Here is a 24,924-nt window from a genome sequence, read left to right as displayed (position 1 = left end):
CAGTATAATGAATGAGATTTCTAGGATCGCATTCACACAGTGTTTTGTGTTTTTCCTGCGGATATTCTAAGCTTTGCTTCATTTTTTTCCCCCAGATGCAGCATGTCGATACGTTAAGCGTTTGTCACCTATTAAAATGAATGGGTGAAAAGAGCACAAAAATGAGGCAAAAACGCAGTCTGGTTTTTGGTGCAGAAAAAAAATGCTGCAAAGACGCAACGTGTGAATATATCCTTACAAGGCTTACAAGGTTTAACCTCTTCACACTAGCAGTATTTGGTCAGTATTTTACATCAGTATTGGTAAGCCAAAACCAGGAGTGGAACAATTAGAGGAAAAGTATAATAGAAACATGTGCACCACTTCTGCATTTATCACCCACTCCTGGTTTTGGCTTACAAATACTGATGTAAAATACTGACCAAATACTGCTAGTGTGACCGCAGCCTAAAAGTCAGGACTGGATATCCCTTTAAATCCATAAACATTTTGGCAGAACCTGATAGATCATATATAAAATGACACCAAAATCCTCAAATTGAAGCAATTTAGTACCGACAAGGTCTTCTAGGTTTCATCACAACAGAAGATTTTATTTATTTATATTTTTTTGGGGGGTAAGGAAAGAATAAAACATTCCCAAAGTCAATGAGCGGGACGTGTCACTGGTTAAAGGCTCTGAAAGTGGAAAAGGTCCCAGCTCTGTGCAGAACCTCATCTGAATTTTGTGATGTGGAAGACTGCTGGGAAAAATAGACGACTACAGAGCTTAATACAGAAGCCTTTAATAATTACTGTGGCTCAGCATATGAAAATCTGCATCTCGTGTGATGTCCTTAATGTCCATAATGATTCCCTGAGAGCAATGTCTGCTGTTATATTTCCTTCTCACGGAAATAACATCCTAAATGAAAAAAGAGAAAAAAAATAATACATTACCATAAAAGCATGACTATACTAAGGTACCAAATACACTGTACAGTTGTGGCCAAAAGAATTGACACCCCTGCAATTCTGTCAGATAATACTCATTATCAAACACAAATTATTTGGTATTATTATCTTCATTTAATTTGTCTTAAATGAAAAAACACAAAAAGAATTGTCCTAAAGCCAAATTGGATATAATTCCACACCAAACATAAAAAAGGGGGTGGACAAAAGTATTAGCACTGTTCGAAAAATCATGTGATGCTTCTCTAATTTGTGTAATTAACAGCACCTGTAACTTACCTGTGGCACCTAACAGGTGTTGGCAATAACTAAATCACACTTGCAGCCAGTTGACATGGATTAAAGTTGACTCAACCTCTGTCCTATGTCCTTGTATGTACCACATTGAGCATGGAGAAAAGAAAGAAGACCAAAGAACTGTCTGAGGACTTGAGAAACCAAATTGTGAGGAAGCATGAGCAATCTCAAGGCTACAAGTCCATCTCCAAAGACCTGAATGTTCCTATGTCTACCGTGCGCAGTGTCATCAAGAAGTGTAAAGCCCATGGCACTGGGGCTAACCTCCCTAGATGTGGACGGAAAAGAAAAATTGACAAGAGATTTCAACGCAAGATTGTGCGGATGTTGGATAAAGAACCTCGACTAACATCCAAACAAGTTCAAGCTGCTCTGCAGTCCGAGGGTACAACAGTGTCAACCCGTACTATCCGTCTGCGTCTGAATGAAAAGGGACTGCATGGTAGGAGACCCAGGAAGACCCCACTTCTTACCCCGAAACATAAAAAAGCCAGGCAGGAGTTTGCCAAGACTTACCTGAAAAAGCCTAAAAAACGTTTTGGAAGAATGTTCCCTGGTCAGATGAGACAAAAGTAGAGCTTTTTGGGCAAAGGCATCAACATAGAGTTTACAGGAGAAAAAAAGAGGCATTCAAAGAAAAGAACACGGTCCCTACAGTCAAACATGGCGGAGGTTCCCTGATCTTTTGGTGTTGCTTTGCTGCCTCTGGCACTGGACTGCTTGACCGTGTGCATGGCATTATGAAGTCTGAAGACTACCAACAAATTTTGCAGCATAGTGTAGGGCCCAGTGTGAGAAAGCTGGGTCTCCCTCAGAGGTCATGGGTCTTCCAGCAGGACAATGACCCAAAACACACTTCAAAAAGCACTAGAAAATGGTTTGAGAGAAAGCACTGGAGACTTCTAAGGTGGCCAGCAATGAGTCCAGACCTGAATCCCATAGAACACCTGTGGAGAGATCTAAAAATGGCAGTTTGGAGAAGGCACCCTTCAAATATCAGGGACCTGGAGCAGTTTGCCAAAGAAGAATGGTCTAAAATTCCAGCAGAGCATTGTAAGAAACTCATTGATGGTTACTGGAAGCGGTTGGTCGCAGTTATTTTGGGTAAAGGTTGTGCAACCAAGTATTAGGCTGAGGGTGCCAATACTTTTGTCTGGCCCATTTTTGGAGTTTTGTGTGAAATGATCAATGTTTTGCTTTTTGCTTCATTCTCTTTTGTGTTTTTTCATTTAAGACAAATTAAATGAAGATAATAATACCAAAGAATTTGTGTTTGCAATCATTTTCAGGAAGAAACTGAGTATTATCTGACAGAATTGCAGGGGTGTCAATACTTTTGGCCACAACTGTATATAAGGCAGAAACAACATAAATGATCTTAATACATAAAATAAAGCATTATTCCCTAACATTCGAATAGTTACTATTATAGAATAGTTACTATAATACTGTCACTATGTGCAAGAATATAACTACTATAATACTGCCCCCATATGTACAAGAATATAACTACTACTAGATGGTGGCCCGATTCTAACGCATCAGGTATTCTAGAATATGCATGTCCACGTAGCATATTGCCCAGCCACGTAGTATATTGCCCAGCCACGTAGTATATTGCCCAGTGATGTAGTATATTACCGAGCCACGTATGTCACAGGTTAAAAAAATAAAAAATAAACATACTCACCTAATGATCCGAGGGCCCCTTGTAGTTGAACATACTCACCATTCTGGTCGCTGCTCCTCAGCGTCCCGTCTCTCCACTTCCTGGGATCCAACGGCGCTGTGCAGATGGGCGCGCGGCTGCCGCCATCTTGCGTTCCCCGGATGCATTGCGAAATTGCCCATATGACTTAGCGGGCTCGCGAGATCGCTAGGTTTTCTGGGTAATTTCGCAAAGCATCGCTGGGAAAAGAAGATGGCGGCAGGCGCGAGCGGGTCAGCGGACAACGGAGGGTGAGTATAGCAGGTTTTTTGTTTTTTTACTATTTTTAACATTACTTTCTTTTACTATTGATGCCGCATAGGCAGCATCAATAGTAAAGGTTTGGGACACACAGGGTTAATATCGGCGCTAACGGAATGCATTACCCACGGCATAACGCGGTCCGTTACCGCCGGCATTAACCCTGTGTTAGCGGTGACCGGAGGGGAGTATGGAGTGGGCGCTGGGGACACTGACTGCGGGGAGCGGAGCGCCGGAGACACTGACTGCGGGGAGCGGAGCGCCGGGGACACTGACTGCGGGGAGCGGAGCGCCGGAGACACTGACTGCGGGGAGCGGAGCGCCGGGGACACTGACTGCGGGGAGCGGAGCGCCGGGGACACTGACTGCGGGGAGCGGAGCGCCGGGGACACTGACTGCGGGGAGCGGAGCGCCGGGGACACTGACTGCGGGGAGCGGAGCGCCGGGGACACTGACTGCAGGGAGCGGAGCGCCGGGGACACTGACTGCGGGGAGCGGAGCGCCGGGGACACTGACTGCGGGGAGCAGAGCGCCGGGGGCACTGACTGCGGGGAGCGGAGCGCCGGGGACACTGACTGCGGGGAGCGGAGCACCGGGGACACTGACTGCGGGGAACGGAGCGCCGGGGACACTGACTGCGGGGAGTAAGGAGTGGCCATTTTCTTCCGGACTGTGCCCGTCGCTGATTGGTCGTGGCTGTATTGCGGCGACCAATCAGCGACTTGGATTTCCATGATAGACAGAGGCCACGACCAATGAACATCCGTGACAGAAGGACAGACAGACAGACGGAAGTACCCCTTAGACAATTATGTATATAGATAATACTGCTCCTATGTACAAGAATATAACTACTATAATACTGCCCCTATGTACAAGAATATAACTACTATAATACTGCCCCTATGTACCAGAATATAACTACTATAATACTGCTCCTATGTACAAGGATATAACTACTATAATACTGCCCCTATGTACAAGAATATAACTACTATAATACTGCCCCTATGTACAAGAATATAACTACTATAATACTGCCCCTATGTACAAGAATATAACTACTATAATACTGCCTCCTATGTACAGGAATATAACTACTATAATACTGCCCCTATGTACAAGAATAAAACTACTATAATACTGCCCCTATGTACAAGAATATAACTACTATAATACTGCCCCTATGTACAAGAATATAACTACTATAATACTGCCCCTATGTACAAGAATATAACTACTATAATACTGCTCCTATGTACAAGAATATAACTACTATATCACTGCCCCTATGTACAAGAATATAACTACTATAATACTGCCCCTATGTACAAGAATATAACTACTATAATACTGCCCCTATGTACAAGAATATAACTACTATAACACTGCCCCTATGTACAAGAATATAACTACTATAATACTGCCCCTATGTACCAGAATATAACTACTATAATACTGCTCCTATGTACAAGGATATAACTACTATAATACTGCCCCTATGTACAAGAATATAACTACTATAATACTGCCCCTATGTACAAGAATATAACTACTATAATACTGCCTCCTATGTACAGGAATATAACTACTATAATACTGCCCCTATGTACAAGAATAAAACTACTATAATACTGCCCCTATGTACATGGATATGAACATAATTTATGGTTTGTTTTTTTTACTGGATTTGGTCTTCCACATTACACCTCCAAACATGTGAAACATTATCGGCTTTTATAATAATTAAAGTGTAAGAAGTGAGAGCCTACCAAGCTTCTCAGTGGCCTCCACACACACACTGGGGTACATGCCGTCACGATATGTAGCAAGGAGGATATTCGACTTGGTTTTTACCACTATGACTCCATCATTATCCTGTGTGAATAAATATAGACAGTGACTTATTTGCCTCCTATGATACAAGCAGCAAAGTCTGATTACAAAGACTCCTCGCAGGAGGAACACTAGTGACGGACAGCCACCCCTGTGTCTACAGAATGTGGTAGTTCTACATATTTACAGGGGTCGCTGCTCCAATTCTATTATTTAGAGCTATGAATTCCCTGGTAAGAAAGCATGCTGCAGTTTTACATGGCTCCATTATGGCGGTTAGCTGGTAACTATATACAGATTTATTGCTTTCCCATTAAACTGAATATTGTAGGTAAAGAGCTCCCCCCAGTGGTGTCTGCAAGAAGAAAAAAAATGTCAGCTTTTCATAGCCAAGATGGGAATAATTCCAGGTGTCGGCCACCAGTATGTTTCCATAGTACCACCAGAAAGCAGTAATAACCATTTATTATTATTATTATACATTTTTATAGCGCCATTTATTCCATGGCGCTTTACATTACATTAAACATGACCAAAAAACAAGGCACTAACAGGTACATAAGGAGGGAGGACCCTGATCGCGAGGGCTCACAGTCTGCAGGGGATGGGTGAGGATACCCTAGGAGAGGGTAGAGCTGGTTGTGCGGCGGTTCAGTAGGTTGAGGATCTCTGCAGGCTGTAGGCTTGTCGGAAGAGGTAGGTCTGCAGGTTCTTTTTGAAGGTTTCTATGATAGGCGAGAGCCTGATGTGTTGGGGTAGAGAGTTCCAGAGTATGGGGGAAGCACGGGAGAAGTCTTGGATGCGGTTGTGGGAGGAAGAGATGAGAGGGAAGTAGAGAAGGAGATCTTGAGAGGATCGGAGGTTGCGTGCAGGTAAGTACCGGGAGACCATGTCACAGATGTATGGAGGAGACAGGTTGTGGATGGCTTTGTATATCGTGGTAAGGGTTTTGAACTGGAGTCTCTGGGCGACAGGAAGCCAGTGAAGGGCTTTGCATAGGGGAGAGGCTGGGGAGTAGTGGGGAGACAGGTAGATTAGTCGGGCAGCAGAGTGTAGGATGGATTGGAGTGGTGCCAGAGTGCTAGAGGGGAGTCCAGAGAGTAGGAGGTTGCAGTAGTCAAGGCGGGAGATGATAAGGGCATGTACTAGTGTTTTTGTGGTGTCGCGGTCAAGGAATGCGCGGATCCGGGAAATATTTTTGAGTTTGAGACGGCAGGAGGAGGCAAGGGCTTGGATACGTGGCTTAAAAGAGAGGGCAGAGTCGAGGATCACCCCGAGGCACCGGGCGTGTGGGATTGGGTAAAGTGAGCAGCGATTGACATTGATGGATAGGTCTCGTGGAGGGGTAGAGTGGGATGGGGGAAAGATGATGAATTCTGTTTTGTCCATGTTCAGTTTTAGAAAGCGAGCAGAAAAGAAGGCTGAGATAGCAGACAGACAGTGCAGGATTTTGGTAAGGAGGTGAGGTCAGGTTTGGATAGGTATATTTGCGTGTCATCGGCGTAGAGATGGTACTGCATACCGTGGGATTCTATGAGCTGTCCAAGGCCGAAGGTGTAGATGGAGAAGAGTAGGGGTCCTAGAACTGAGCCTTGAGGAACACCGACAGACAGGGGTGAAGTGAGGAGGTGGTGTGGGGGAGGGAGACACTGAATTTTCGGTCTGTCAGATATGACGAGATCCAGGATAGGGCTAAGTCTGTGATGCCAAGAGACGAGAGGATCTGTAGCAGAAGGGAGTTGTCCACAGTGTCGAAGGCAGAAGACAGGTCCAGGAGAAGGAGGACAAAGTAGTGACGCTTGCTCCTGGCGGTTAATAGGTCGTTGGTCACTTTAGTTAGGGCAGTCTCAGTTGAGGGAGCAGGAGGAGAGGTGGGAGGACAGTTCAAGATGGACGTGTTGCTCCAGAAATTTGGAGGCATAAGGGAGAAGAGATATCGGGCGATAGCTAGACACAGAGGATGGGTCGAGGGAGGGCTTTTTGAGGATGGGTGTGATCTTGACATGTCTGAAGGATGAGGGGAAAACACCTGTTGTGAGAGAGAGGTTGAAGAGGTGCGTTAGGGTTGGGATGAAGACCGTGGAAAGGTTAGGGATGAGGTGGGACGGTAGCGGGTCAAGCGTGCAGGTGGTGAGGTGTGATCTTGACAGGAGGGTGGAGAGCTGATCTTCTGTCATGGTGGAGAAGCTGGTTTTGGAGGAGCAGGGTTGAGCAGCTAAGAGGGGCATTGGGTGCTGTGGGCCAAAGCTTTCTCTAATCGTATTGATCTTCTGTTTAAAGAAAGAGGCGAAGTCTTCAGCAGAAATGAGAGGGGAGGGAGGGGGTGCAGGGGGACAGAGTAGAGAATTGAAACTGTTGAAAAGCTGTTTAGGGTTGTGAGACAGGGAGGATATAAGAGCAGGGCCGCCATCAGGGCATTACTGCCCTGACTGGCGTATGGGGCCCGGTGGGCAGAGGGGGCCCCCATCTCATCTGCTCACCGGGCCCCCCCTACAGGTGCTGCGGCATGCTATTGACGTGCGGGCCCACCTGGTGCTTTGATCCTGGCCTCCAGTCAATGTTCTAGTATTGGTCTTGCTTCCTCCTGGATCGTTCCTGTGGCCTGTCTGCTCAGCATAAGCTAAGTTCTGCTTGTGTCCTTTTGTTGTTATATTTTCTGTCCAGCTTGCTTTTTTGGTTCTGCTTGCTTGCTGGAAGCTCTGAGACGCAGAGGGAGCACCTCCGTACCGTTAGTCGGTGCGGAGGGTCTTTTTGCCCCTCTGCGTGGTTGTTTGTAGGTTTTTGTGTTGACCGCAAAGCTATCTTTCCTATCCTCGGTCTATTCAGTAAGTCGGGCCTCACTTTGCTAAATCTATTTCATCTCTGTGTTTGTATTTTCATCTTAACTCACAGTCATTATATGTGGGGGGCTGCCTTTTCCTTTGGGGAATTTCTCTGAGGCAAGGTAGGCTTATTTTTCTATCTTCAGGACTAGCTAGTTTCTCAGGCTGTGCCGAGTTGCATAGGGAGCGTTAGGCGCGATCCACGGCTGCCTCTAGTGTGGTTTGATAGGTTTAGGGATTGCGGTCAGCAGAGTTTCCACGTCTCAGAGCTCGTCCTATGTTTTGTGGTTTTTGTCAGGTTACTTGTGTGCTCTGAACTTCAAGGTCCATTGTGGTTCTGAATTACCTATTCATAACAGGGGGCAGAGATGCTGGACACACCGGGGGCAGAGATGCTGGACACACCGCGGGCAGAGATGCTGGACATTGGGGGCAGAGATGCTGGACATTTGGGGCAGAGATGCTGGACACACTGGGCGCAGAAATGCTGGACACACTGTGGGCAGAAATGCTGGACACACTGGGGGCAGAGATGCTAGACACACCAGGGGCAGAGATGCTGAACATTGGGGGTAGAGATGCTGGACATACGGGGGCAGAGATGCTGGATACATGGGGGCAGAGATGCTGGACACACTGGGGCAGAGATGCTGGACACACTGGGGCAGAGATGCTGGACACACTGGGGAAGAGATGCTGGACACACTGGGGAAGAGATGCTGGACACACTGGGGGCAGAAATGCTGGAGACACTGGGGGCAGAATGGAGATACGGGCATGACTGGAGACACTGGGCAGAATGAAAGACATGGGGGCATGGTTGGAGACAGATCATGCAGGATCATGGGGCAGGATGGATACGATGGAGACAGATGGAGCAGGATGGGGAGATCATATGGGGCAGGATGGGGAGATCATATGGGGCGATCATATGGGGCAGGATGGGGAGATCATATGAGGCGATCATATGGGGCAGGATGGGGAGATCATATGGGGCAGGATGGGGAGATCATATGGGGCAGAATAGATACATCCTGAGGGCAGGATGCGAGAACATATGGCTGGAGCCAGTAATGAGACACACGGGGGCTAGGATGGGGGATATTATTACCATAGGGGCTAATTAAGGGATATTATTACTGCCGTGATGTATTTATTTTATTTTTTGAGTATACTGTTTTAAATCGGGGGGTGGGGGGGGGGCCAGTCCTGTTACTGTGTAGAGTGATACTATGTCACCTTTTTTTTTCTTCATGTGGTGTAATGTAGAAGTTGGGAAAAATTAAGTAATGTGTTCTGCAAGCGGAGCTCGAGATAACTGTGTTATTTCCTGCAGAGACAAGTCCTGGCTGGAAGAAGTGATGGCGGTCTGTGCTGGATGAAAGATGAAGGACTTCACCTAGAGACATCACTGGTGAGTCAGTGTTACCTATACACTGACACTATACACTGCATACTATATACAGAGGTCCTGTGTATAATGTCACCGATGATCACTGTATTACCTGTACACAGACAATGCATACTAAGTACAGATCTCCTGTGTATAATGGCACTTATGGTGATGGTATTGTGTTTTTTTTATTACTGATCAGTACTGTAGTATTCGGTCACTTTGTGGTGGTAATATGTGGTCTGATCATGGTGCGTGGTATTTGTTCCTTGTATGTGATATTATTCGGTCACTGGTGGTAATATGTGGTCTGGTCATGGTGCGGTGGTATTTGTCCCTTGTATGTGCTATTTGGTCACTATGTGGTAATAATATATGGTGTCTGGTCATGGTGTTGTGGTATTTGTTCCTTGTATGTGATGTTATTTGGTCACTGGTGGTAATATGTGGTCTTGACATGCTGTAGCGGTATTTGTTCCTTGTATGTGATATTATTGTTCATTTTAAAAATTGAAAAATAAATAAAAATATACCTAAATTGTATTGACACTATTGACCACCCTCTCCTACTCTCTAGGCTCCAGTCACTTGGCATTAAGGACACTGCTCTCCTCCTACCTTTTTGACCGCTCCTTCAGTGTTTTGTTCTCTGGCTCCACTTCTTCTCCTCTTCCTCTCACTGTCGGGGTACCTCAGGGCTCAGTCCTTGGCCCCCTTCTCTTCTCCCTCTTCTACCCCAATTGGACAGACCATCAGCAGATTTGGCTTTCAGTACCATCTTTATGCTGATGACACACAACTATATACGTCATCCCCTGACCTTACTCCCGCTGTACTACAGAACGCCACTGACTGTCTGTCCGCAGTCTCCAACATCATGTCTGCTCTCTATCTGAAACTCAACCTCTCCAAAACTGAACTTCTGCTCCCGCCATCTACTAACCTCCCTAAATCTGACATTTCCCTCTCCGTGGGTGGCACCATAATTACACCCCGGCGGCAGGCACGCTGTCTGGGTGTTATGTTTGACTCCGATCTCTCCTTCACATCCCATATACAATCTCTTGCCCGCTCGTGCCGCTTACACCTAAAGAACATCTCTAGAATCGGCCCTTTTCTCACCATGGAAACAACAAAAACCCTCACTGTCGCCCTGATCCACTCCCGCTGGACTCCTGCAACGCTCTATTAATTGGCCTCCCCCTCACTCGACTTTCCCCTCTCCAGTCCATCCTTAATGCGGCAGCCAGGGTCGTCCATCTGGCTAATCGTTACTCGGACGCGTCCGCTCTTCGCCAGTCGTTACACTAGCTGCCCATTCATTACAGGATACAATTCAAAGTACTTGTTCTCACCCACAAAGCTCTCCACAGTGCGGCACCCCCTTACATCTCCTCCCTCATTTCTGTCTATCGGCCTAACCGAACACTTCTTAAACTAGAAGAAGAGGGGACGGGAAGAAAAACATTAGACTCGAACAAAGACGACCCAGGAAAACATACTCAGAAGGGAGGTAAGAACATTTCTAAAACAATCCACAGTGAGGAGATTGGAACAAAACAAAATCCTCTAAACTGCATGCTCGCAAACGCCAGAAGCCTGACAAACAAGATGGAAGAACTAGAAGTAGAAATATCTACAGGTAACTTTGACATAGTGGGAATAACCGAGACATGGTTAGATGAAAGCTATGACTGGGCAGTTAACTTACAGGGTTACAGTCTGTTTAGAAAGGATCGTAAAAATCGGAGAGGAGGAGGGGTTTGTCTCTATGTAAAGTCTTGTCTAAAGTCCACTTTAAGGGAGGATATTAGCGAAGGGAATGAGGATGTCGAGTCCATATGGGTTGAAATTCATGGAGGGAAAAATGGTAACAAAATTCTCATTGGGGTCTGTTACAAACCCCCAAATATAACAGAAAGCATGGAAAGTCTACTTCTAAAGCAGATAGATGAAGCTGCAACCCATAATGAGGTCCTGGTTATGGGGGACTTTAACTACCCGGATATTAACTGGGAAACAGAAACCTGTGAAACCCATAAAGGCAACAGGTTTCTGCTAATAACCAAGAAAAATTATCTTTCACAATTGGTGCAGAATCCAACCAGAGGAGCAGCACTTTTAGACCTAATACTATCTAATAGACCTGACAGAATAACAAATCTGCAGGTGGTTGGGCATTTAGGAAATAGCGACCACAATATTGTGCAGTTTCACCTGTCTTTCACTAGGGGGACTTGTCAGGGAGTCACAAAACACTGAACTTTAGGAAGGCAAAGTTTGAACAGCTTAGAGATGCCCTTAATCTGGTAGACTGGGACAATATCCTCAGAAATGAGAATACAGATAATAAATGGGAAATGTTTAAGAACATCCTAAATAGGCAGTGTAAGCGGTTTATACCTTGTGGGAATAAAAGGACTAGAAATAGGAAAAACCCAATGTGGCTAAACAAAGAAGTAAGACAGGCAATTAACAGTAAAAAGAAAGCATTTGCACTACTAAAGCAGGATGGCACCATTGAAGCTCTAAAAAACTATAGGGAGAAAAATACTTTATCTAAAAAACTAATTAAAGCTGCCAAAAAGGAAACAGAGAAGCACATTGCTAAGGAGAGTAAAACTAATCCCAAACTGTTCTTCAACTATATCAATAGTAAAAGAATAAAAACTGAAAATGTAGGCCCCTTAAAAAATAGTGAGGAAAGAATGGTTGTAGATGACGAGGAAAAAGCTAACATATTAAACACCTTCTTCTCCACCACGGTATTCACGGTGGAAAATGAAATGCTAGGTGAAATCCCAAGAAACAATGAAAACCCTATATTAAGGGTCACCAATCTAACCCAAGAAGAGGTGCGAAACCGGCTAAATAAGATTAAAATAGATAAATCTCCGGGTCCGGATGGCATACACCCACGAGTACTAAGAGAACTAAGTAATGTAATAGATAAACCATTATTTCTTATTTTTAGTGACTCTATAGCGACAGGGTCTGTTCCGCAGGACTGGCGCATAGCAAATGTGGTGCCAATATTCAAAAAGGGCTCTAAAAGTGAACCTGGAAATTATAGGCCAGTAAGTCTAACCTCTATTGCTGGTAAAATATTTGAAGGGTTTCTGAGGGATGTTATTCTGGATTATCTCAATGAGAATAACTGTTTAACTCCATATCAGCATGGGTTTATGAGAAATCGCTCCTGTCAAACCAATCTAATCAGTTTTTATGAAGAGGTAAGCTATAGACTGGACCACGGTGAGTCATTGGACGTGGTATATCTCGATTTTTCCAAAGAGTTTGATACCGTGCCGCACAAGAGGTTGGTACACAAAATGAGAATGCTTGGCCTGGGGGAAAATGTGTGTAAATAGGTTAGTAACTGGCTTAGTGATAGAAAGCAGAGGGTGGTTATAAATGGTATAGTCTCTAACTGGGTCGCTGTGACCAGTGGGGTACCGCAGGGGTCAGTATTGGGACCTGTTCTCTTCAACATATTCATTAATGATCTGGTAGAAGGTTTACACAGTAAAATATCGATATTTGCAGATGATACAAAACTATGTAAAGCAGTTAATACAAGAGAAGATAGTATTCTGCTACAGATGGATCTGGATAAGTTGGAAACTTGGGCTGAAAGGTGGCAGATGAGGTATAACAATGATAAATGTAAGGTTATACACATGGGAAGAGGGAATCAATATCACCATTACACACTGAACGGGAAACCACTGGGTAAATCTGACAGGGAGAAGGACTTGGGGATCCTAGTTAATGATAAACTTACCTGGAGCAGCCAGTGCCAGGCAGCAGCTGCCAAGGCAAACAGGATCATGGGGTGCATTAAAAGAGGTCTGGATACACATGATGAGAGCATTATACTGCCTCTGTACAAATCCCTAGTTAGACCGCACATGGAGTACTGTGTCCAGTTTTGGGCACCGGTGCTCAGGAAGGATATAATGGAACTAGAGAGAGTACAAAGGAGGGCAACAAAATTAATAAAGGGGATGGGAGAACTACAATACCCAGATAGATTAGCGAAATTAGGATTATTTAGTCTAGAAAAAAGACGACTGAGGGGCGATCTAATAACCATGTATAAGTATATAAGGGGACAATACAAATATCTCGCTGAGGATCTGTTTATACCAAGGAAGGTGACGGGCACAAGGGGGCATTCTTTGCGTCTGGAGGAGAGAAGGTTTTTCCACCAACATAGAAGAGGATTCTTTACTGTTAGGGCAGTGAGAATCTGGAATTGCTTGCCTGAGGAGGTGGTGATGGCGAACTCAGTCGAGGGGTTCAAGAGAGGCCTGGATGTCTTCCTGGAGCAGAACAACATAGTATCATACAATTATTAGGTTCTGTAGAAGGACGTAGATCTGGGTATTTATTATGATGGAATATAGGCTGAACTGGATGGACAAATGTCTTTTTTCGGCCTTACTAACTATGTTACTATGTTACTGCACTCTGAAAATGACTTTAGACAAACCTCTGCACTAATCCGTACCTCCCACTCACGAATCAAAAAATCTTCTCCCGTGCTGCGCCAATACTCTGGAATGCTCTACCCCAAGATATTAGGACCATCCACGATTTGCATAGTTTTAGGCGCTCGCTCAAAACACATTTGTTCAGAGCGGCCTATCACATTCAGTAATCAAAGTCATTTTATGTTTGTGTGTGTGTGTAGCTCATTCACTATCTCCATCTATCACCCACTCCCTGAAGATGGCTGGACCATCATTGTAAATACTTCATTGTAAATACACACCTGTACTTTGTATCTCCCCCAGCTCATTGTAGATTGTAAGCTCTCACGAGCAGGGTCGTTAAACTGTAAAGCGCTGCGGAATATGTTGGCGCTATATAAATATTATTATTATTATTATTGCATATTTTAACAAATATTTAATAGGTTACAACAGAGTAGGTGGGACTGTGGACAGTTCGGGGGGTGGAGCATGGAGGCGGGGCTGGGGTGGAGCCTGGGCGGAGTCTCAAGGGGGCCCCCGAAAAATTTGCCAGTATGGGGCCCCAAAATTTCTAGTGGCAGCCCTGTATGAGAGATGAGAAATAAGTTTGTTTTGCAGCAGTGAGCTTGGACTTGAAGCTGGTGAGGGACTGCTTGTATGTGATGAAGTGCTCGGTGGAGTGGGATCTCTTCCATCTCCGTTCAGCGATCCTGGAAGCCCGTCTCAGTTCTTTGGTCAGGCTGGTCAGCCAGGGCTTCCTGTTGAGTGTACGAGTTTTGCTATGCATGAGCGGGGCGGCCGAATCGAGTGTCGCTGTTACTGTGGTGTTATAAAAAGTGGCAGCAGCATCTGTGTCATGAAGGGAAGCTATGTCTGTGAGAGGGAGGAGGGACTCCGAGATTGATTGTAAAGGTACCTTCACACTGAACGATATCGCTAGCGATCCGTGACGTTGCAGCGTCCTGGCTAGCGATATTGTTGAGTTTGACACGCAGCAGCGATCTGGATCCTGCTGTGCCATCGTTGGTCGGCGCAGAAAGTCCAGAACTTTATTTAGTCGCTGGACTCCCGCAGACATTGCTGAATCGGCGTGTGTGACGCCGATTCAGCGATGTCTTCACTGGTAACCAGGGTAAACCAGGGCTGTGCTTAGTAACCCGATGTTTACCCTGGTTACCAGCGTAAACGTAAAAAAAACCAAACACTACATACTTACATTCTGGTGTCTGTCCTCTCCGGCGCTCTGCTTCCCTGCACTGTGTAAGCGCCGGCCGGAAAGCACAGCGGTGACGTCACCGCTGTGCTCTGCTTTCCGGCCGGCGCTTAGTGCAGAGAAGCAGAGCGCCGGAGAGGACAGACACCGGAATGTAAGTATGTAGTGTTTGGGTTTTTTTACGTTTACGCTGGTAACCAGGGTAAACATCGGGTTACTAAGCGCGGCCCTGCGCTTAGTAACCCGATGTTTACCATGGTTAACAGGGGACTGCGCATAGTTGGTCTATGGAGAGCTGTCTGTGTGACAGCTCTCCAGCGACCACACAGCGACGCTGCAGCGATCGGGATCGTTGTCTAGATCGATGCAGCGTCGCTTAATGTGACGGTACCCTAAGTTGAGATTTCTGCGAGGGAGTTTGTGGAGTGGGGGTTGCACATTAGGAGAGGAGAGGGAAGAGAATGTCTGTAGGTTGTGGTCAGACAGGGGAGGGGTGAGTTAATGAGATTAGTAAGGGAGCAGAGTTGGGTGAAGATGAGGTCCAGCGTGTGGCCATCTTTGTGAGTGGCCTCAGAGGACCATTAAGTGAGGCCAAAGGAGGCAGTCAGTGATAAAAGTTTGAGGTGGAAGCTGAGGTGGAAGTGTCAATGGGGATATTGAAATCACACATGATGATAGTGGAGATGTCAGCAGGTAGGAAATGAAGTGGTCGAGATATGTGGAGATGGCTAGTTCTGGGGGGCGGTAGATGACAGCCAGCTGGAGGTTGGAGGGGGAATAGATGCGGACAGAGTGCACCTCAAACGAGGGAAGAGTAGCGGAGGGTGGTAGCGGGATTGGAGTAAAGGAGCAAGTGTCAGACAGGAGCAATCCAACTCCTCCACCATGTTTGTTGCTGGGGCAAGGGTTATGAGAAAGGTGGAATCTGCCATAGGAGAGCGCAGCTGGAGAGGCTGAGTCAGAGGGGGTGAGCCAGGTTTCAGTGATGCCGAGGAAGGAAAGTTTGTTGGTGATGAAGAGGTCATGGATAAATAGCAGTTTGTTGCAGATGGAGCGTGCGTTCCTTAGTGATCCAGGTAAGGGGACCGGGGGAGTGGGGGCTGGATGAATGGGTATGAGGTTACTGTAGTTGGGAAAACGTGCAGAAGATCGTGGCAAGGGGTTAGAAATGAGTGTGGGGATGTGTTGGGGAGGGCCGGGATTTGGGGATATGTCACCAGCAATGAGGAGTAGCAGACAGAGCGTTAGAAGGTGGGAGCAGGATAGGACATGATGTGGGCGTGAGTTTCTGGAGAGAAAGGATTGAATGTGGAGGAACAGTTCTGAGATGAAGGTGAGATGGCTGGGGAGGATGGAGGAAGAAATGACTAGTCCCTTACTAGGTTGAGGGATTGCAGGAGATTGTAAGAAGGAAAGTAGTATGGGGGTAAAAGTGAGAAGAAACCGAAACATTGTAGTGGTTGTGTATTCTGTTACCTTCCAGTCAATTCCAGTCCAATTCAGTCTAATTCAACGTAATTAAAAAGATGTAATTTAAAAGATGGAAGTTAAAAGATGAATGCAGCAGACTGCGTCTGGAGCAGACGCCTGCATGTGAATATATCCCCAGTTAAGGACAATCAGGTGTGAATGAAGAGGTGGCTGGGTATGGGAGACCAGATGTAGAGAGTTAGGCAGAGGTCATAAAGAGAGGGAGGGGTTGGACTGACCACTCAAAGAGATGCCAGAATAACATAATGAGACATGAAACTTTAAAGAGGTTATCTCAAGATATCAATCAAGATTTGTAATAGGACTCTGACTGTTGGGACCCTCAATAGATACAAGAATAGGGATCCTTGGAGTGAATGGTCTACCTCATTTATGCATATGGGACTAATGACGATAGCTGAGAGCTTCACGCATCTATGTCAGCCCTACGGATTTTGGCAGGTGACCGCAGTTCCATTTATTCAGTGCACACAGACCCCCATTCTTATGCTTAGCGTGTACTTCGGGAGATCATAAATTTATCATCCCTTAATGGACTCTTTGTGACTGTAGACTTGTGAATCCTCACAGCGCGCACAATGCACGCTGTCAAGATTCTCCGATGGTGGGAGCGGGCGGGCACGTGACCGCAATTATGCAATTTGCATACTTCCAGTCACATTTCAATTAGACGTGTTTAATTCACTTGCATTGAGATAGGCCGCACACATCTAGTCAGCATGTCATCACATGTATGCAAATTGCATAATTGTGGTCACACACCCGCCCATTCTCGGGGAACAACACCCTCTGTCACATAAAGTGACTGCACACTTGAGTACCAAGCCTGGACAACCCCTTTAACTTCTCTCCAATGGTGTCAGAGAAGTTGATAAATACTAGGAAACCCTCAGCAATTACCACCACTAATGGTCTATAACAGATCCCAGACAAGACCCCCGGACTCCGTACCACTCACACATTTAGCATAGATGGAATTCTTATCCGCACGGACACACTGGTAAATCTTATCCCCAAAATTAAAGCCTTCTCTTCTTAGGACTGGAGTCTTCTTGAAAGCATCGATGATCCCATGGATGTGGTGAGGCTGGAGCTGTAAGGTGACAATTCACAGTGCCATGAATACCATCCGTATACCCACCAGAGCTGGGACAGTGACATATAAGATGTAGACACACAGATTTGTATACTCTGATACCCATCCGGGTAAGTTTATACCACATCATGACCACATAGACCTTCTTACGTGGAATCCCGGTGGTGAGGTCAGGGCGGTGGCGTCTCTTATCTTGACGAGAGCAGCTCTCTCCACATGTTGCGTTTTTATTAGGGCGTCATACAGTAGAATCTGTATCTGGTTCATTGCTTCTTACACTGGCTGGAAACATGAGGGGGAAGACTAATAAGTATTATTGTACCGCAAGAGCCGCAGAATCTCAAGCTTATCATTTATTATTAGGGAGGCATCATTATGAAGAACAGTTGATCAATACAAAAAGTGAAACTCTTATATTATATGTAGTCATTACAAACAGAGTGATGTATTTCAAATGTTTATTTCTGTTAATGTTGATGATTATGGCTTACAGCCAATGAAAACCCAAAAGTCATTATCTCAGTAAATTAGAATAATTAACAGAAACACCTGCAAAGGCTTCCTAAGTGTTTAGAAAGGTCCCTTAGTCTGTTTCAGTAGGCTCGAGTAGTGCCCTAAATCTCTTCTCTGTCTATCACTCTGCCCGTACTCTTCAGAGTGCTGCATCACCCTACATCTGTCTACCACTCTACCCGTCATCTCCACAGTGCTGCACCACTCTACATCTCGTCTCTTGTCTAAAGGCCCCTTCACATTAAGCGACGCTGCAGCGATACCGACAACGATCCGGATCGCTGCAGCGTCGCTGTTTGGTCGCTGGAGAGCTGTCACACAGACCGCTCTCCAGCGACCAACGATGCCGGTAACCAGGGTAAACATCGGGTAACTAAGCGCAGGGCCGCGCTTAGTAACCCGATGTTTACCCTGGTTACCATGCTAAAAGTAAAAAAAAACAAACACTAGATACTTATCTACCGCTGTCTGTCCTCCAGCGCTGCGCTCTGCTTCTCTGCACTCCTCCTGTACTGGCTGTGAGCCGGAAAGCAGAGCGGTGACGTCACCGCTCTGCTTTCCGGCTCACAGCCAGTACAGGAGGAGTGCAGAGCACAGCGCTGGAGGACAGACAGCGGTAGGTAAGTATCTAGTGTTTGTTTTTTTTTACTTTTAGCATGGTAACCAGGGTAAACATCGGGTTACTAAGCGCGGCCCTGCGCTTAGTTACCCGATGTTTACCCTGGTTACCAGTGAAGACATCGCTGGATCGGTGTCACACACGCCGATCCAGCGATGTCTCCAGGGAGTCCAGCGACGAAATAAAGTTCTGGACTTTCTTCAGCGACCAACGATCTCCCAGCAGGGGCCTGATCGTTGGTCGCTGTCACACATAACGATTTCATTAACGATATCGTTGCTACGTCACAAATAGCAACGATATCGTTAACAATATCGTTATGTGTGAAGGTACCTTAACACCTTAGCCATGCTCTCCACAGGGCAGCAACAGCCTACATCTCCTCCCTTATCTGTTTACCACCTTACCTGTATTCTCCACAGTTCTGTACCACCCTCCATTTCCTTCCTTATCTGTCTACCACCTTACCCGTACACTCCACAGTGCTGTACAACCCTACATCTCCTCCTTCATCTACCACCTTACCCATGCTCTCCACAGTGCTGCAACACCCTACACCTCCTCCTTCATCTACCACCTTACCCGTACTCTCCACAGTGCTAGACCACCCTACATCTCTTCCTTCATCTACCTTACCCATGCTCTCCAGTGCTAGACCACCCTACATCTCCTCCTTCATCTACCACCTTACCCGTACTCTCCACAGTGCTAGACCACCCTACATCTCCTCCTTCATCTACCACCTTACTCGTGCTCTGCACAGTGCTGCACCACCCTAGATCTCCTCCTTCATCTACCACCTTACCCGTACTCTCCACAGTGCTAGACCACCCTACATCTCCTCCTTCATCTACCACCTTACTCGTGCTCTGCACAGTGCTGCACCACCCTAGATCTCCTCCTTCATCTACCACCTTACCTATACTCGACCACAATGCTGCACCACCCTACATCTCCTCCTTCATCTACCACCTTACCCGTACTCTCCACAGTGCTATACCACCCTACATCTCCTCCTTCAGCTACCACCTTACTCGTGCTCTCCACAGTGCTGCACCACCCTACATCTCCTCCATCTACCACCTTACCCGTACTCTCCAGTGCTGTACCACCCTACATCTCCTCCTTCATCTACCACCTTACCCGTACTCTCCACAGTGCTGCACCACCCTACATCTCCTCCTTCATCTACCACCTTACCCGTACTCTCCACAGTGCTGTACCACCCTACATCTCCTCCTTCATCTACCACCTTACCCGTACTCTCCACAGTGCTAGACCACCCTACATCTCCTCCTTCATCTACCACCTTACCCGTACTCTCCACAGTGCTGCACCACCCTATATCTCCTCCTTCATCTACCACCTTACCCGTACTCTCCACAGTGCTAGACCACCCTACATCTCCTCCTTCATCTACCACCTTACCCGTACTCTCCACAGTGCTAGACCACCCTACATCTCTTCCTTCATCTACCACCTTACCTGTACTCTCCACAGTGCTAGACCACCCTACATCTCCTCCTTCATCTACCACCCTACCCGTATTCTCCACAGTGCTAGACCACCCTACATCTCCTTCATCTACCACCTCACCCGTACTCTCCAGTGCTAGACCACCCTACATATCCTCCTTCATCTACCACCTTACCCGTACTCTCCAGTGCTAGACCACCCTACATCTCCTCCTTCATCTACCACCTTACCCGTATTCTCCACAGTTCTGTACCACCCTCCATTTCCTTCCTTATCTGTCTACCACCTTACCCGTACTCCCCACAGTGCTGCACCACCCTCCATTTCCTTCCTTATCTGTCTACCACCTTACCCATGCTCTCCACAGTGCTGTACCACCCTACATCTCCTGTGAAAAATGCACAAATCTGCACCACAACTGCATGATTTAAAAAAAGGATCTGCAGCAGGTGGCTTTCTCTGGATATCTTTTCTGCAGCATGTTCTGTTGTGTACGAACGTGTCCTAAAGTCCCGGGGAACACTGGTGGAACTGTATGATTTCTATTGAATCAATAGAATTCAATAGAATAACGGAGGAGGAGGGGGGGGTCCTAAGTGGGAAATCGCCTCTCTGAGGTCCATGAGCCCCAATAGTGCATTATAACAGGAAGTTTTTACTCATCCCTCCCCTCCCAACACCCCTTGGGTGCAGTGCATGGAGCGGGCTCAGGAGCTGAGCATGCTCCATGCACAGTGTTGTAAAGCTGACCACTGCCTATACCAGTAGCGAGCTGGCTCCGATCGGTGCAGCCTAACCATTGAAATACCACCATCAACCAGAAAAATGGGGGAGAAAAATGCAATAAAAACATCCTATCAATATAAACATGCGCTCGCCATATAAAGTAAAATCCTTCAAACTGAGTTATATACTTAGTTGCTTTTTTATAAAAGTCTGATTTGTTTTTAACCCCTTCACAACATGTATGGTGGAATCTCGATGCGAGCCCGTCCCATATCCGGCAGGTGATTGCGGTGTATTACAGCCGGGACATGCCGCTAATAATAGCACAAGCGATAGGACGATCGGAGCTTCAAGTCCCCTTAGGGGACTAACAAGTACAGTGAAAATTTAAAAAAATAAAATATAAAAGTTAAAATCAAAATAAGAAAATACACATATGTGGTATCGCAGGGATCAGAAAAATCCCATCTATCGAAATATAAAAACAATCCGGTCAGAAAACACCGTAAACAAAAAAAAAATTCAGGAACGTCAATATTACATTATTTTGATCTCCGCAATTCCACAAAAAATGATGTAACAAGCGATCAAAAAGTCACATTTATCCCAAAATGGTACTAATAAAAACGTTGTCTCGATCTGCAAAAAAAAATAAGCCATCACACAGCTCCACGGCCCAAAAAAAATATAGATCTAGGAAAAAGGTGACAAAATTGGAAATTTTTTTTATTCAAATTCTGACTTTTTTCACCACTAAAACAATAAAAAAAAAGCTGGACATGCTGGGTATCACCGTAATCATATTGATGAGAATCATACTACTGGGTCATTTTTACCACAAAATGTACAATGTAACAACGAATCCCAAAACAATGTCTGAATTGCCATTTTATCGCAGTTTCTCCTCACTTGGAATTTTTTTCCTATTTTCCAGCACACTATGTGGTAAAATGAATGGCTTCGCTCAAAAGTACAACTCGTCCCGAAAAAACCCCTAAGTACTCCTATGTGTGTGTGGCCAGAATAATTAGAGTTATGTGTCTGGGAAGAAGGGGAGGAAAAATGGAAACACAGCCCCTTTATCTTGGTACCATTATTTGGTGAAGTGAAATGAAATAACAACTAGATTGACGGAAAAAAAAAGTTCTTGAGAAAAGAGGGAAAAGAGGGAACAAAAGCGCAAAAAAAAAGTTGCCCAGCCAGGAATGGGTTAAGGTTAAACACACCATTACTACCAATGTATCACCCCAAACTGGTACTATCCCCCCCTCACCTCTGCCCCTCTCCCCCCTGCTCATCCCTCCCCCTTCTGCTCACCTATTACCCGTTTACCTCTCCCTGTCTGCACCCCTCTCCTCATCTCTCTGCTCACCTCTCCCCCTCGCTCACCTCTCCCCCTCTCTCTCCCCTCTGCTCTCCTCTCCCCTCTCTCTCCCCTCTGCTCTCCTCTCCCCTCTGCTCTCCTCTCTCTCCCCTCTGCTCTCCTCTCTCTCCCTCCCCTCTCTCTCCCTCCCCCTCTTCTCTCCCCTCGGCTCTCCTCTCTCTCCCCTCGGCTCTCCTCTCTCTCCCCTCTGCTCTCCTCTCTCCCTCCCCCCTCTGCTCTCCTCTCTCTCTCTCCCTCCCCCTCTCCTCTGCCCTCTGCTCTCCTCTCTCTCCCTCCCCCTCTGCTCTCCTCTCCCCTCTGCTCTCTCTCCCTCTCTCCCCTCTGCTCTCCTCTCTCCCTCCCCCTCTCCTCACCTCTCTCTCCCCTCTGCTCTCCTCTCTCTCCCTCTCTCTCCCCTCTGCTCTCCTCTCTCTCCCTCCCCTCTGCTCTCCTCTCTCCCCTCTGCTGTCCTCTCTCTCCCTCCCCCTCTGCTCTCCCTCCCCCTCTCTTCACCTCTCTCTCCCCTCTGCTCTCCTCTCTCTCCCTCCCCCTCTCTCCCCTCTGCTCTCCTCTCTCTCCCTCCCCCTCCCCTCTCTCTCCCGTCTGCTCTCCTCTCTCCCCCTCCCCTTCTGCTCTCCTCTCCCCTCTGCTCTCCTCTCTCTCCCTCCCCCTCCTCTCTCTCCCCTCTGCTCTCCTCTCTCTCCCTCCCCCTCTCCTCTCTCCCCTCTGCTCTCCTCTCTCTCCCTCCCCCTCTCTCTCCCGTCTGCTCTCCTCTCTCCCCCTCCCCTTCTGCTCTCCTCTCCCCTCTGCTCTCCTCTCTCTCCCTCCCCCTCCTCTCTCTCCCCTCTGCTCTCCTCTCTCTCCCTCCCCCTCTCCTCACCTCTCTCCCCTCTGCTCTCCTCTCTCTCCCTCCCCCTCTCCTCACCTCTCTCCCCTTCCCCCTCCCCTCTGCTCCCCTCCTCTCTGCTCCCCTCTTTTCCTCCCCCTCTCCTCACCTCTCTCTCCCCTCTGCTCTCCTCTCTCTCCCCTCTGCTCTCCTCCTCTCCTCTCTGCTCCCCTCTTTCCCTCCCCCTCTCCTCTCTGCTCCCCTCTTTCCCTCCCCCTCTCCTCACCTCTCTATCCCCCCTGCTCTCCTCTCTCTCCCCCCCTCTCCTCTCTCCCCTCTGCTCTCCTCTCTGCTCCCCTTTCCCTCCCCCTCTCATCACCTCTCTCTCTTCCCTCTGTTCTCCTCTCTCTCCCACCCTCTCCTCTCCTCCTCTCTGCTCCCCTTTCCCTCCCCCTCTCCTCACCTCTCTCTCCCCTCTGCTCACCTCTCCTCTCTTCTCACCTCTCTCTCCCCTCTGCTCACCTCTCCCCTCTCTCTCCCCTCTGCTCACCCCTCCTCTCTCCTCACCTCTCTCTCCCCTCTGCTCACCTCTCCCCTCTGCTCACCTCTCTCTCCCCTCACCTCTCTCTCCCCTCTGCTCACCTCTCTCTCCCCTCTGCTCACCTCTCCTCTCTGCTCACCTCTCTCTCCCCTCTGCTCACCTCTCCTCTCTGCTCACCTCTCCCCCCTGCTCACCTCTCCTCTCTCTCCCCTCTGCTCACCTCTCTCTCCCCTCTGCTCACCTCTCCCCTCTGCTCACCTCTCCCCTCTGCTCACCTCTCTCTCCCCCCTGCTCACCTCTCCCCTCTGCTCACCTCTCTCTCCCCCCTGCTCCTCTCCCCTCTGCTCACCTCTCTCTCCCCCCTGCTCACCTCTCCCCTCTGCTCACCTCTCTCTCCCCTCTCCTCTCTCTCCCCTCTGCTCACCTCTCTCTCCCCCCTGCTCCTCTCCCCTCTGCTCACCTCTCTCTCCCCCCTGCTCACCTCTCCCCTCTGCTCACCTCTCTCTCCCCTCTCCTCTCTCTCCCCTCTGCTCACCTCTCCCCTCTGCTCACCTCTCTCTCCCCTCTGCTCACCTCTCCCCTCTGCTCACCTCTCTCTCCCCCCTGCTCACCTCTCCCCTCTGTTCACCTCTCTCTCCCCTCTCCTCTCTCTCCCCTCTGCTCACCTCTCCCCTCTGCTCACCTCTCTCTCCCCTCTGCTCACCTCTCCCCTCTGCTCACCTCTCTCTCCCCTCTGCTCACCTCTCCCCTCTGCTCACCTCTCTCTCCCCTCTGCTCACCTCTCTCTCCCCTCTGCTCACCTCTCACCTCTCCTCACCTCGCTGCTCTCCTGTTCCCCTCCCCTCACATCTGCAGTGCAACCCACGTTAACCAGCAGAAGGCGTGGCTATTACTCACAATACTCCCGATTGGACAGCCAAGTTTTTAATAACCCCGCCTACGATTATTTTCCTGCAACTGATTGGCTCTTATTTCTGCCACTCACTCAGTCATTCCCGGTGTTTCTGGTGGCGACAAGGAACAACGCGTTGCTATGGTAATTGTCACAACCACCGCGGCGGAGTGATACTGATTACTGTAGAATAGTCCCCGTAGTGTAAAATGTAATACTTTATAAGTTTATTGCTACTGTATACTTCTACTGTTAATGAAGTGTCTACATATTAACAGGCCAGCAACTAAACACGGAGAATAGTAAAGATATAGTCCATAAGATGGAGGCTAGTGAGAGACAGGAACAAGTGAATACATAGGATTTACAGAGATGCAGCTTTGCCTGCTGCGGGCTGTGGAGACTAATACGTGCTATTG

At 47.5% G+C, this 24,924-nt stretch overlaps 1 protein-coding gene across 5 annotated transcripts; it reads right to left on the bottom strand.

The window, feature by feature from the left end:
* Positions 1–565: 565 nt before the first annotated feature.
* PFN4 (profilin family member 4) lies at positions 566–24,480 on the bottom strand. Of its 5 annotated transcripts, none has more exons than XM_069728166.1 (5): positions 24,431–24,480; positions 17,700–17,831; positions 17,412–17,546; positions 4,993–5,098; positions 566–904 (listed from the first exon to the last, which is right to left on the bottom strand). In XM_069728166.1, exons 2-5 carry the CDS (start codon positions 17,814–17,816, stop codon positions 876–878), a joined length of 387 nt encoding a protein of 128 aa, XP_069584267.1. In that variant the 5' UTR covers positions 17,817–17,831; positions 24,431–24,480; the 3' UTR covers positions 566–875. The 5 variants fall into 5 exon arrangements, with proteins under 5 accessions (XP_069584267.1, XP_069584268.1, XP_069584269.1 ...); XM_069728167.1 differs by having other exon boundaries at positions 24,414–24,443; XM_069728168.1 differs by having other exon boundaries at positions 24,421–24,440.
* Positions 24,481–24,924: the final 444 nt, after the last annotated feature.

The sequence above is a fragment of the Ranitomeya imitator genome, chromosome 5 (assembly GCF_032444005.1).
Source record: "Ranitomeya imitator isolate aRanImi1 chromosome 5, aRanImi1.pri, whole genome shotgun sequence".
In the NCBI taxonomy this organism is placed as follows: domain Eukaryota; kingdom Metazoa; phylum Chordata; class Amphibia; order Anura; family Dendrobatidae; genus Ranitomeya; species Ranitomeya imitator.
The sequence above is the reverse complement of the archived record's forward strand: the minus strand, read 5'-3'. Positions and strand labels throughout refer to the sequence as shown.

Excerpts from the sequence above, each read along its gene's own strand:
- PFN4 (XM_069728166.1), bottom strand. The coding sequence starts at position 17,816 with ATGAACCAGATACAGATTCTACTGTATGACGCCCTAATAAAAACGCAA. Across the intron at positions 5,099-17,411 it reads ATTCCATCTATGCTAAATGT|GATAATGATGGAGTCATAGT; the intron begins GTGAGTGGTACG and ends TTATTCACACAG. Across the intron at positions 905-4,992 it reads GGAGGCCACTGAGAAGCTTG|GATGTTATTTCCGTGAGAAG; the intron begins GTAGGCTCTCAC and ends TTTTTCATTTAG.